The 15210-nt window shown below is 34.2% G+C and overlaps 1 protein-coding gene across 7 annotated transcripts in view; it reads right to left on the bottom strand.

The window, feature by feature from the left end:
- EXOC6 (exocyst complex component 6) overlaps positions 1-15210 on the bottom strand; it is an 89760-nt gene that overhangs the window by 35168 nt on the left and 39382 nt on the right. For 4 of the 7 annotated variants that reach the window (XM_015632735.3, XM_015632738.2, XM_015632741.3 and 1 more), the window contains exons 13-19: positions 14776-14873; positions 13504-13609; positions 11512-11621; positions 10371-10482; positions 9438-9572; positions 6168-6347; positions 3071-3100 (exon numbers count right to left, since the gene is read on the bottom strand). In XM_015632735.3, the coding sequence (XP_015488221.1) occupies positions 3071-3100; positions 6168-6347; positions 9438-9572; positions 10371-10482; positions 11512-11621; positions 13504-13609; positions 14776-14873 (771 nt within the window). Of the gene's footprint in view, positions 1-3070; positions 3156-6167; positions 6348-9437; positions 9573-10370; positions 10483-11511; positions 11622-13503; positions 13610-14775; positions 14874-15210 lie in introns of all 7 variants that reach the window. The other 3 variants (XM_015632737.3, XM_015632739.3, XR_001522505.3) reach the window with 2 other exon arrangements.

A 15210-nucleotide genomic window follows, 5' to 3' on the forward strand; every position in this document is an offset into this window, starting at 1 on the left:
ATTAACATTTGTGTTTGAAAAATAGGATCTGGTTAAAAATTAATCTCAAAATTTCCAACATCTACCACATCATCAATTCCTTGCCAATTTTTCATAGAGCATTTTGAAGAGGAAATATAACGACCTGTGAACATAGCAATAACATTTATTTTTCAGGATTGAACAAATGTCAGTTAATTGATGTTTGTTAATTTTGCTTTTTTAAATTACTATTATTATTTAAGGCGATGGGGGTGGCCATGGTTATCTAGCAATTAAATACCTATATTCAACAGCATGCAGAGATTCAGCAGGCTCCTCACATTTGCCCCAGTTGCCTCCCATTTGGAGACACTACTATTGTCTCTGCTGTGCCTATGCTAATTGCTCCTATCTACAAAACCTATTCTTCCAGTCAATCAGTGTAAAGTTTAGAAAACAAGGACCCTATTCTATACTCAAAAACACCTGCTAACAGCGTTAAAGGCAACTGTTTTTTCACCCAGCCTTCACATTTTGCTGAAATACAAGTTTGTAAAAAGAGAAAACCCTTAGACAAACTTCTTATATTTCAAAGGAGCTTGTAAAGAGAATCTGCTGACATATTAAATCCTTTTTTATAGGACCCAAAAGCTTTTCTCCTAAGAACAATTGCAGTAAAGAGACATTTGGCTCCTAGGAAATTCCCAAAGGGTCAGCCATATGCATCCTTCCACGGCACCTTCGCGGTGCTGCTTTCTAAAACCCATGCTTAGCTGTCTCAAAAGCAGCTTTCATCATTCACTATGGTGTCAGTCAATATGATTTATGGACTGCATTCAACAAAGTCAAAGCATATAGAATGAGAAATATGACTACAATCTGCTAATTTGTTTTGTATTGAGCCACTTAGGAGTCAAAGACCTGATGTCAGGCTGAGACCAGCAACACAATTAACCAGCCAGTGACAGATTCATCCATCCTCCCTGCCAGGCTGTGCCAATCAAAGACAGCATGAAGCAGCAGTTGGAGAAGTCAGTAAGAAAACCCATTCTCTAAGTAGCCTGTGGAGGCTGCTGATTGACAGTTTTTGAATATAGCTGCAGAAAACCACCACCCCTTCACCCTCACTGCAAGCTGTGAAATTAGGCTTTTGCTGCCAATCACAGAAACAATAAAATAACACAAACTGCCATCCTCAGCATAAAAAGAGAATAACAAAACTTAGCTGTTAAATCTAAGATGCTACGGTGAAGAATTGATTTAGCAATATGAAATAACATAATGTTATTCTTTCTGAAAATGCAAATAAATTAAACATACAAATTTTATCACTCAAGGTTAAAATCTCCAACTTTTGAACTATTGATAGAATACAATACTAAAAACATGAATGGAATTTTTAAGAATCAATTTTACTTCCAGTCTCTGCCCCAAATGCTACTGAAACAATTAAAAATACCTAACTGGAAGTAATTTGCAACAGTCTCTTCTCAATGGCCATTCTTTTCCAACTTTGTATTGACAAGGCACATATATGGAATAAAATTTCAGCTAATTCTAAGCTTCGACTAAAACCACTTACTTACATACAGACCCACTAGAATTTCCAGTTAACTGATCTGAAAATACAAGGTAACATTTTTCCCTAACTCTTCAAAATAAAACTAAAAAAAGTACTTCCTTAATAACAAATTCGATAATCCAATTTATTTAATGAGATTAATGGCTGTATAATGAAATTTTCATTTGCTTTTTGATTCAAAGCCTCTAATGGCACTATAAACTGCAAGATGAAATTAAAATAGGATTATAAACATAATCTCAAAAGACTAAATTCTTGCGAATCCAGAAAACAGAACCATTAAAAACTGCATGATTTTCCAATTAAAACTTTCCAAAAGCCACATAGCTTCTGCATTCTACATTGCTGAAATTTTGCTAGCCCTCAATCTTGAAATAACTAGCAGCCTGAGACCTATACAATACTAACAGGAAATATTTCTACACAAAACACAGAGCTCATGACACCTATTATCTTGACAGTACACCAGGATGCTGAGAATTCAAATGATAGAAATGTTGATTGGAATGAACCATTGTCATCTAGTCCAACCTACTTGGAGCACTGTTGCCAAAACTACTTCAGGTCCATTGACCTTTTCTCCTGCAGACCCTTCAAAGTAACTGAGGATGAAAACTGAGCAGCCTCTTTTGCAATCTCCTTCAACACTGCACCACTCTCTTCAAGCACACTTTCCCTCCTTTCAATATCAAAGCTCCTCCTGCCAAGCTTCTACCTGTGACCACAGCCATGTCTGAAATCGTCAGTCCAACCAAGAGGTTTGGTTCCATCAGTTTTGTATTTGTTCTTCAAGAGGTTGTAGGCTGCATCTCTCCTCAGCCTTCTCTTTAACAGACTAAACACTCCACCTCCCTACACCTCCACTTGCAACTTGTGCTCTAGGCTCCTAACAACTTGGGAGCCACTGCTAGATCCATTCTCCCAGTTTTAATAATTTAGTAGTATTAACCTCATCATTTTCATTAGCACAGCAATGCTTATGCCAAATCAAAATACATTCCTCATATGAAAAAAATTGCAATCTGAAAATCATCAGGGGATAGGAGAATTCTTAAATACAATTCATCAGCTTCTTTAAAAAAATTTTTAAAAGCAAATAAAGAACACCAGCACACACATTTCTTAACCCAGACAAATGCAGCAGGGGAACAATGGAACTTTCACTGATTCTTTATTCAGCTATATCACTCTATCCTAATTCTGTATGCACGTCTCACCACTGTATTTTGATACCTGACCTCTCTTTTAAGAGTTCTCAGTCTCTAAATTACCTCATTTGGGATGCAAGGCACATCCCATCAACCTTCTGCAAGGTTTTTAAGGCTCCTGCTGTCTGTCCCGGTGCATGAAAGCCCAATGTTAGTCATTACCCTGATCCCTGCATGCATCCACACAAGGTACACAGCAAGTTATCAGCAAAACAGAAAGGGTCTTTTTATTAAATGATTAAAAATTGAAGCAATAAGCCTGCAGGCAGTTCATAGTTTTTCTGTTCACATGCTTTTTCTTCATCTTGCATCTACTTACCGACATAGCTGCATGGTCATTGTTGTTATGCTGAGAAGGAAACCAGTAAGGCAATCAAAACAAAAAAATTAAGATGTACTGTCAACTTCAAAAAAAAAAAAAAAGAATAAAAAATTGGTAGCAATAAAAGATAAGCAAAAGCTTACAAAAAAGAACAATTATAGCTACATAATAGTAATTTTTTTAAACCTCTGAACTTATTTAGTATTTTGTTGAAGTATAACAAAGAGATTATAACTTAAATAATATTAATTTGGCAAAAATATGTTTTTCTGTAATAAGGAACTGTATGCCAAAATATCAAAATAGCAAACTTCAAATGACAAAGTGTCTGTTGAAATGCCTTTTCAGAAACTTTTCATTACAAGAAAGAATATGCTCCAAAAGTCTTAGGTTAAAAAATAAATGCCATGTTTACCATTATGTCTTACAGAGATTATCTGTATGTTACTAACATATTTTGTTCAAGCAAGACTTAAAATGGCTCAGGATTCTTTAGTAAGAATCTAAATATAACACAACCCATTAATAAATTTTAACATAAAACTTCTAGCAATATAACTGTTTTATGTAACAGAAAGCTGTTTTCTTTTCTGAAATTGCTTCTTAAGTACAGTAAACAAACACAGAAGAGAAAACTAACATGCAAGACTTGAGACAGAAAAGGAGCTTTGGAGACACACGACATTTCCAATGATTCAACAGAGATATCAGTCCCCAACTAACTTATGTCACTTTATGTGCAGATTCAGTAGAGTTCATGGTCTACCTGATTTAGAGCTCTAATATTCTAATGAAAATAATTCAAATTGAATAAAACAGATACACAATGTAAAGTGCATTTTTGAAGAGTTATGCCTACATTGATACAGAAATACTTCACTACAGCCCCACATGAAAGCACAAAGGGAGACACATCCCCGTGCATTTACACAGCTTATACATACTGCAAAAATAAAACAAGATTCTAATGACAAGAACCCGATGACTGCAACAAAAAAAATTGTTAAAGAACATATCATAACACTTCTACAGGCAGACTAGTGTTTGAAACAATTCCAAAGAGAAAGTCAGTGACTCTGGAGTGTGACAACAAAGAACTAGCATGGCCAACTAGTGTCCCCAGTCCCAGCCCAATGCCCTCTAACACAATTGGATATGAAAAGGTAGAAGAGAAAAGACCTCTCTACTTGTCCCGCTCTTTTCCTTACTAGAATTATGGCCAGTGTGGTAGGAATTTGTTCTTTGACTTCTAATTACAGAAAAGATTTTGATAAATTATTTTGAGCAGTGGAATGTTTCTGCCAGCCATACAAAAACTATTATGGAAATTACACTGTGACATTAATGGAATAATTCATTAATGAAAATTAATTCTAAAACTATTCCAAACCTTAATTACAGCATGTGAAAATCTAGCTTAGTTTATCACCCCAAAGCACTTACTGTTTTAATGAGTTATAGAACCTGGTTCTGGGTTAATCTTGGAAAATACTTTTACTAAAAATTTTCTCTTCACAAAAATAACTTACTAGTACAAATCAAACTAGAATCACCATAGTGTGCACACATTTTCATATAAACTCCACACACAGCATTCACAGGACTGTACTTCTCTACAGTTGGCCAAGACAGGATAGGGAACGAGATGCAGGGTAAGTAAAAAATTACAAGAAACCTCTTGCCACAGCAGACTGCTTGTCCATACAGTTCTACCTCATGCCTGTTACCTGACCAGAGTTTGAAATTACAGAATAACCTCTTTACAGAAACTAGCTTTCTCCAAAGGCTGACTTGTACCCCCAGGCACATAATTCTATACCTTCCACACTTCTTAAGTCCTAATGCCACAGCTACTTCTTTGCATTCCTCTTAACCCATTACTTCGTTTTGTCTGGCTCGTTTCTGAACAGCCATTTAGCAAGACACATTCATGACAGACTTCTGTACATCCTGCTCAACAAATTTCACATCCTTTAACTGCCATATGCATATGGCCACTGAGAACCAGTGCCATTTGTTCACACTGCTTTGTATACTAAGTTACAATGAATTACACTATCTAACAAACTTGCTATTCTTTATCAAAAAACGCTCCACTGATTTGGCACAGAAGCACATGCCTCACATGACACATTCACATCAATATCACATGATACATTTTGAGTGGGCTTTGTCTTTGAGTCAGTTAAAAGGACAGGAGACTGAAGAATTGCAGTCTCTGTGTAAGATCTGGAAGGCAAGATAAGCCTGCTATGCCAGCAAATTCAACATCTTGCTGTGCACATAAAGCAATTTTTTCTTTCAGTCTGAAGCCTCAAAACATCCTAAGCATTGAGGACTTATTCTTTTTAAGCATTGCAGGTGGCCAAAGCACTCAGACATCAGTGTGACTGTAGAAACCAAGGACAAGCTGATAAAAAGCAGATGTAGTTGAATTACTTACTGAAGTTATTCCAAAACTATAAAGCAATAAACCATTATGATGATAAGCCAAACTAGAAATAGTCTTTTTTATCTGAAATCAAGGGGAAATCAGACAACAGAATGTAACAATTCATACATAAGACAGGTTAACAGTAACCTTTTTCCTGGGACAAAATAACACAGGATATATTTGAATATGAACAAGGATTCATTCAATGAAACTCTGTTAACTAGAATCAAGTAACTTTTTATGATCAAAAATATTTAGCTAAAAACCTTGGAGAATGCAATACCTCCATAATCTTATGCACAAATGTAGGATTTACATCAATCCTGCATTTTTTGAACCAATGTATGTGCACACAAAAACAAGATGGTTAATCAAAAAGGCTCTAGAAAACTGCATGAGTTCTTACACTATTTGTAAATTAGTTGCTGGGAACAATATTTAGACTGAAGTATTTGAAAGTATTTTCTAAGTATTATGATGGGTAAGCTCACGAAAATACTGATACACATTTGACAATACTTCTGTGCTGAGAAAAACTTAAAAATACATCTGTCAGCATGTGCACAAATCAAAAAACAGAACCTTTTGTTCAAACCCTACTGCTTTAAAATATGATTATGCTCAAATAGTTTGAAATTAAACTTAATTTTGAACACTTACAGGTAAATGAGTAAAAACTTGAAACGTGCTTCTTAAAAAGTTAATTAGGTCCATTAAGTATCCACTGGCTCTTCCATCTGATTCAGACATTGTCCAATCATAATCAGCAATCTGAATAAATTCATCTATTTTTTGGTTAAGCTTTGTGTATATTTCTCCTTCTGCAGCATGCCTTGCATCCTGAAAAAAAAGAAGTGTGCAATGCTTGTCAGAATTCTAGAATATTATTAAATGCAGATAAAATTATGTCCATCAACAAAACTGAAGTCTTGTATTTTTCTTAGATTAAAAAATAATTTACTGAAATTGATACTTTAATATCTGTTTTAAATCTGAGGCTGTGATTTTTAAAACACTCCCATCATGTATACTATGACTGACGATAACTCTGTGAGTGTTTACAGAATAATCAAAGTTTTCAGACAAATTAAATTAATTTGAAAACAAAGCAATTTGTTTACTTTCTTCACAACAACCACCTTTAATTCAGCCTTACAAATTTATCAACTCTGACAAAAAGTCGCTTTTTCTTTTACAAAGAAAATAATAAAAGAACCTAATAATTTTGTCTTTTATGGACAGAAGTCAAGCAATCATATGATTTTTTATGTAATTGCTGTCTTAAAGCTGCACATCTGAAGAATACTCATAATTTTTCATCCTCCTATAAACATCCGTGATGCAGAGCACTCCCCTGCTTGCTTCTTTTGTTCTGCCACACCCTGGATTCTACTTTCTGGAACATCAAAGTCCTGCATTTACTGTGAACTGAGTTTACAATACTGTCTCTGCCTCGTTTGTACAGGGGACATCCTCAGAGATGCAATGGGATTTATGTGCAGATGCTTGTGTGTGTGTTGCTAGAAAGCTGTGCTTTTGCCAGCCTGGAGTTTAAAGATACTGAGTATCTTTCTAATTTGGGCTCAATATAAAATTTTCTGCACTGATATGGAGAAATAATTCAAGTATGACATCTGATTTAAACCAAATGGATCAGTTACTTAAGATTTTTAGACAGTAAAAATAGCCTGGATATACTGAAGCAACAAAAAAGCAGATTAAATTCCCATCACTACTTTCCTCTAGAAGAAAACAATCAAAAAAACCATGGCATTTGAGAAAAGTGTAAATAAGAAATGCAAAAAGAAAAAATAAAAATATTCACATTTATCTGAGCTTAAAGGTGTCCTCACATTGACTGTGCCAAGTTCAGCCTTCAATCAGGCCCTAGGCTGAGGCACTTCAGAAGTAAGCAAGAAAGTATGCGGCCCTGACATAAATAAATATCAAAGTATGATTCCCAAAAAATAGCATTTTTACCACTAAACCAACTTGAGAAAGCCTCCACTGAACAGCTCTCCAAACTCAACATGCAAGAATCTGGCCACCTGTCATCATGTCAAAGGAGTATGTGGATATCCACAATTTTGTAGGTGGCCATGAGTAAGAAAGTTTCAATTAAAGTCAAGTCTACATTTAAAGTCTTTAATTAACTACAAAACCTCAGCTGCAGCAATCTATAATGATGGGACTTTCAAAAATATCTGCCTAGTTTGGATTTTTTTTTTTTTAATCTAAGTAATTCATGGAGTGGTTCTATCAACTTTAACAGTTAAAATTATTTTCTGGCAATGGCAAGACTAGTCCTTTTGGTTTTGTCTTGCATTAAAAAAATACAGTGTAGTTTTAAAGGCTCACCTCATGGAATCATGGAAACGCGATCAATGCTGCTAATAAAAGGAGATTTTTGACCACTCTGAAAGAATGGAGGTGACACAATTTGCCACCAGGAGATGAATTTAATAACAGTAGAACATACCAAACTCTGTGAGGGCCCAGCTGGGGAACTGTGAGCAGGTTTTCTTTACAATAGGGGGAAAAAAGGAGGGATTAACAAGAAAAGAATTTTCTACTATAATTGGAGAACGTTGTGCTAACAAGTTCTCCAGGCAAGTAGACAGGAGAGAAACCACACATACACAAAAAACCCCTCCTGTTTGTCCATATTTATCCTCTATTTTTCCAAAGTGCATACATGCTAAACTCCCTAAGAACAGGCACAGTACTGAATCCCTCCAACAGAACTTGGCCTGTAGGAGTGTTAAACAGCATAAGCAATCTACAAAAAGTATAATGCAACTTGTAAATTCACTTATTAAATGAAATTCAAGGATAAAGAATATCTCATTGCTTAATGAAATCAAAGACTATGACTATTTTAAGTGTTTTTGAATGCATGTTTGATTGGTAAAAAGATAATGAATTGCCCTTAGAGGAAAATAGCTGTAGACACACAAATTCCAATACACACATGCACTGATGGTACTCAACAAGCAAACTAGGCACCCCAGACCAAAATTATTAAAACTGCTGGGAGGGCAATGCTAACCAAGTACAGCTGCTAGTCCACAACATTTCTACCTTGCCTTATGCACTAAATCCTTAGCAAAACAAGCAACAGCTAATGGGAGAAATGTTAGCTATCAACTGGAAATTTGAAGTGTCTTGCAATGGTGATATCTTATTCCACCTCACCCACCTTTTAATATCTATGCCAGAGGGTATATTACAGTAGGATAGGCTACACATTGCATCAAGAGATAAAATGAATTGCAGAAAACAGAACTCTCTCAATAGGATTAATCCTCTTTATCCCATAAATACAATAAATCACTCTGTTTCAGCCTGCATGGAAAAGATGCGAAATACCTAAAGTTCAAGTTGCAGCTGCTGTAGAATCCCTGATGACTTTTACTTTTGTTTTGTGGTTTAAATTCTAAAAACATCACAGAATCATTTTAGTTTGAGCACTAGTCATTAATACTTCTTTTAAACTAATATACCCTTTGAAAATACATAATAAAATAATTCTACTGTAGAATAAAAAATAGATACAAACATTTCAGATTAAGGTAGCTGTTTTGCTTGATTCCATTTAGGAAGAGGGAGAAGTTACACAAACTGGAGCTTAATCTATTAAAAGCTTCTGGTGAAGTTAAGCTTTGACTGCCATTTCACAACTTCATAAAAAATGCACTTGAAAGATAATATTGAGGCTTCTCATGTACTGACATATTCCAGATCATACTAATGACATTAAAAAACACTGTTTATCTGCTCAGTGTTACAACTGAATGCTTAAGAGTTCAGAATTACTTTAGAAACAAAGATGAGAAGACATGCAGCTTTGCTCTCACCCTTCTTGGTTTAAAATGCTTCATTTATGTAACTTTTCAGACACAGTCACATAATGGATAAGATATACCATACCTTAAATGTAGAAAGCCCATAAAGTCTTGCAGTGTGAACAGTCAATTGTGAAATATTTGTAATGTTAGATATAAAATCCTCAAGGTATTTACAGGCTTGCTCCAAATGTGTTGTGTTTATGATGATTTGAACAAGCTACAAGAGACAAAAAATTCTTGTAAAAATCTTTTTATATCACCTATTGTAATTTAATTTTGTAAATGGTTGCTTCTTTCAGGAACAATTCTATTAGAAATTAATTTCTGTATTTCAGGTTACCACCTATTTCCTGTTAGTTTTCAAGCTTGCTTTCAAATACCACTATGGAGTAATAATGTAGCTTAAAAACAAATAACGTCATTCCAAAAACAAAGATTTCAGACACGTACCCAGAGAAATAAATCCAATTGACAGTTTAGAATTAAAAAAGAAAAAATAAAGGAAAACATATTGCTGAAATAAAATCACTAATTTGTGCCATTTGATTTTTTTTTTAATTTACTGCTCTTAAAAAGTTGCAACAGTGCCTGCAGAATGATGCATCAACTGTATCTTATATCCCATTCCACTCTATTTTTTATGGAAAGAAACAGAAACTCAACGTTAGTGATACTAACTAGACAGAACACACAAATCATACTCTAAATGTAAACAAAAATGTGTATGTTTTTGGCTTATTTCCTGCAACTCTCTGTTTATTATAAAAAACACAAAATCTTTTCATTGTTATGTCTGTGCCCAACTAGAGCTAACTAGACCTAACATTGTATTGTTCTTATGTATGTAAGAGATATTGGTGCTTTTTGTACTTATTTTCATTTTTAATTTTAAAACAAACACTACTTGATTTTCTCATACTGTGATGTCAATATTTGTGTATCTACACTTACAAAAATAGTTTTAGCATGGATTGTTTTAAAACCCATAGTTTTGAATAGGTGTTTCAAAACTTACCTCTGTTAAACCTATATGAGGTTTTTTAATTAGGTTCTGTAAACAACTACTTAGAGTTCTTGTAAGCAGCAAATTTGTAGATTTTCTGAGCATATCATCTATTTCTGTTGAACTGAAAAAAAAAGGTTTATTTTTATCATTACGCTGTACGTAGCAATACTTTGACAGCAAGACTTAATAACTTTAATTTCTTCCCTACAAAGGGAACTTTTGATGCTAAGAATTCTCTGTGTGCATTTAAAATCTGGTTGCTCCAACTTTTTTGTGATCCAACAGTTAGAACACCTCCTTCACCTACCAAATTGTCCATTAACTGAATTTCAACACTGAAGGAAAATCTGTTATTTTTAGATTTTGGACATGTTTATTGACACAGCAGTTTGTAAAGAGTAATTTGTGGGTTTTAATGAGTTACTAAGGAGGTCAACATGTGCTCATTAGTACGTGTAAATTATAAACAGTATCAATTAAGAATGTGTGAAAGGGAGTAATTTACATCTTTAACAGTGCAGAAGTGGGTGACAAGGCCACAAATACCTTCCAGTCTTCAGATCTCTGAATTCTATTTTATGCAATTAAAACTACGCTTTTGAAGGCCAGAAGAGGAAAGGAAATGGATGAATCGTGATGTTTTCCATCAGTAAAAGGTGGGATAAGAAAGGAGTGGGCATGCAGACTGCATGTTTTGTTGCAGGAGAAATCATTGCTAAGGGAACTCCAAGCACTGAGTAGGGAAACGCTAGGAAGTAATCAGGGATGCTAAACAATTCTGAAATGGTCAGTATTGAAGTGTACTTTTCAATCTTTACATGCTTTGTTAAAGAAATAAATTCTCTAGATTATTCAAACCAGTCAATACTGTTTAAAGACCCCCAGCAGTGTTTTAAACTGCTTACCACACCAAGCTACACTCACCAATGCACATGTGAAATAGTACATACATATCCACATATGTATAAATACATGCTACAGCATTGGTAACCATAGATTAAATAGCTATGAAGAATTATGTCTGAAAATTATGAAACAAGCATAGCAAGCAAGTACAGAAGAAAGTGTATTTTCATTTTAGTATATATTTTTAGGTCACCTGAAAGTTGCAAGCTACTTTACAGCCACATTCCTGATAGTTCCAGCTTACCTGCGGTGAAGTGACTCTGAAAACTTAAGGCTTGCATAAATAAATTCCTTCACTTGCATGTAAATTTGAGGCACTGACTGAGACATTGGAAGCTTCTTTGGAAAGGATTGCTGAGAAAATAAGAGATAATACTGTCTTACACTTGCAACTGATTCCAACAAGAGCTTGGTACTAAACAAAACAATTAGAAAACCACTTAACATTATTAACATCTTAATCTATCTAAACTTTTTCTCATTTTCATCAAATACAGAGCTGCACATGTCGAGCGGATTTCTACATCTGTTTAAATAGCTTATAAGCAGAATACGATTTTATCACTTCTTTAAATTATGATGATGTTTGGAGATTTTATGTAATTCAAGATGCTCCTGCAGAAAGCAATTTACAAACATACGTTAAAATCAGGTCTCAAACTGCTTTTAATCTGAATGAACAAGACAGAAGCAATTGGGATAAGAGGTTCAAAAATGCAAACTTTTTTTTTCCTAAAGAAAGCAGTGCAAAAAAAAAAAGTTTGAGAAGTTCAACACTTCTGGGATTGTCAAAGTATCTTGAGAATGCTGAGACTAATTTTTTAAGGTTCACAAAACCAAAGCAGTTTGAATTATTTTCAGGAATTTGGATTAACATGTGGGAAATAGTAGTAAGTTTGTAATAATAAAATCATGCTTCTTACTTCGGTTTTAAAGCTGATACTGTATTTGGGAGAACAAAAGTGAATAAATTAAATTAAAACTACACAACCTAAACAGGTATTTCTGCACTGAATACATATTTTTTCACATTTACAAAAAATTATTTTTCTGTTTATGACTAATGCAGAAAAAAATCATCAACTAGTATCATCCATGAATAATTCAATTTCTCATTAGAAAAAAGCATCCATCAACAACAGCCAAAGCTTTGTAGTAATCATATATATATATATGTATGTATGTATGTATGTATAGGAGATAAGAGTATTTGGTACAAAATAAAAATTTCTGCAGTTTATTAGCAAAATATGCCATGCTAAATAGTATCGAGGGTATAGAATACTTCCAATACTGTAAGGGATTTTCATTCTATTTAACTTACTTTAGTATTATAATGGCTAAGTAAATTAATTTGATGGAGGAATGCATCCAGAAAGCACTCTGGAATCTCCTTCAAAAATCAGCATAAAAACCTCCTTTAATTTTTCATCTTCATTGCAACACTGTATTAATGACATTAATAATGACATACAGCAACTGTTACAATTTCTGGCAAATCCCTGTTGAACCACAGAATTAAAATAGCTCTTCACTTTTGCAGGTATCTGCAGCAATGGATCTTGTACAAAAGAGCTTCCCCCTACAGCAGTTACTCCCACTGTCATGTGGTTCCCCCTCTATAGACTCCATGATGAGTCTCTTCTTTCCTCACTGCTATTTCTAAAATCACATTTGACTAGCAGAACAGGTTAATCACCTTTCTGGGAAGAGAGCCTGGAGTGAAAGAATGGCTGAGGCTACAAAAGGACATCCTTACTGCAGTGCTATTACAGCAGAATTATTCACAGTCCCTTCACATGTATTTTGCCCCACATGCTCAAACACAAATATTTAAAAGTGAAATACAGAAATCATTCTCTAACCAATCTCTATTTTACATATATTTTGCAATACAACAGCATATACTGAGTAATTAAACACAAGTTGCAACAAAATTTAGCTAAAGACAGATTGCATTATAATTACATAAGGACTTTATCAATTTAACTCTATTATTAATTTGTTTACAAAACAATGGATTTCATTATTCACTCAAACATCTGAGCAAATGACTCAACCTTTCATTTTCATATTTACTTATGACTAGATAATTACACACAAAGAAGGTGATTTAGCCTCTTAATCAACCTAGCTTTTCAAATTTTAATTGTTTTTTAATTATAGAAATCATTACTGTCCCTAGTGTCTTCAACTGGATTGTCACAAACTTTAATAACATAAAAGTTTCCCTTACCTTATCAAGCTCTGGATCTTGAAAAGGAAATTTGCTTATAACAATTCTGTATTCCTCTTCATTTGCTACAGGGATAGGGCTATAGTTGTCAGCTTCAAAAATATCCCTGGTGAATAAGCAAAGTGAAAAAAAATTTGGATATGTAACTTACCATATTTTCTGGTGTTAAAGTGTAAATATTTATAAAAATATATAAAGATATATATATATATATAGATATAGATATATAGATATATATAATAAACAAATATAATTTTTACCACCACACTTAGGTCTGCATCTTAAAAAAGCTGAAGAATTTTACACATACCAAGTATTTTTGATTACTTTGGAAATACTTCATATGTGTTAACTCTTTACAGTATGTTTAACCATAGAGGAAAAAAATACCCAAAAGTGTTTTCATATGCACATAATACAGCAAAGGAACCTCAGAGCAACTAATCCACTCCAGAGTAAACTATAATATACCTATTGATTAAAGAAACCTGCACTTTTCCTACACTAAAGCTGATATTCAGAGTCTCACTTTGGCACCAGAGCTGCATATGGTCAATGGAGATGACTGAATGGACTTCCAAGCAGGAAATGGCCACAGCATTGTTTGGGCACCTTCTGCACTTCTGTACAAGTCAAATAAAAGTCTATAACAGAAGCACAGGGAACTGGAGAACCTTGAGTGGTCAATTTAATATTAAGGTTTTCTGTAATAAAACACTTCATGGCAAGAAATTTCTACACATTGAGACATCACACCCTCTCTGCAATCAGGCCATGGAGTACAGTCTCAGGCTGATGTATTCCTGGGCTTAGATTTTATTCAATCAAATGATTCCAAAGAATTGGTGGAAAATGTCTTTCATTAAAAAAACAAGAAGATACAGTGGCAATGACAGTAGTTTGTCTGGCAGATATGCATATCAGCCAACAATAAACATTAAGACAACCTAAATTAGGAGCCTAAAGCCCTACTGCAATAACCTGGAATTATCATGTTCCTAAAGAAGAGAAACAGATGTCTCTCTCCTGCATGTTTCTCCAATGATGTCCCCTTGGAGAACTTCCTTCTTTCCACTAACTGTAGAAGCAGTACTTGATGTCTCTTCTTCTATTTAATAGTTACATGTGATGAGTAGCTTAGTCCTAATCACCCTGAAATTCATACACAACATTTGAGTTAATAAATTCTTTCTGAATTACATCATAAAAACTCGAGCTCAGACAAAAACAATAGATGCAATACAAAAGGCACAACCATTTTGATATACTAACCTGAACAATCCAGACCACTTTTTAAGCAGTGTTTCATTGTATTGGTCTCTGATTTCAAATAAAAGATCAAATAGTCGGTTCACAGGAAAACCATAGCCCTGAAGGATGAAAATGAAGAAGGGATAGATCAAGAACCAATATACTCAGTTCCTATGACAACACTTCAGAAGTCTGAGGTGAGACTTATAGTCAATCTTATCACCTCTATAACACAAATTACAGTACATGTAGCACACTACATGTTGATTTATTACATTTTTACCAAAGTATTTATCCTGTGCATTGGGAAATTTGCACCATTTCTCCTTGTTTCTTAAAAACTGCAGGAATACTTTCCAGTGATGTTCACTTAGTCCTTCAGCTAAAGAGTTAACGATAGCTGGAATGCTATTCTTTTTTAAGATGAGAAGTAAAGCACTTTTAAAAGACAAGAGC

The sequence above is a fragment of the Parus major genome, chromosome 6, assembly GCF_001522545.3.
Source record: "Parus major isolate Abel chromosome 6, Parus_major1.1, whole genome shotgun sequence".
In the NCBI taxonomy this organism is placed as follows: Eukaryota; Metazoa; Chordata; class Aves; order Passeriformes; family Paridae; genus Parus; species Parus major.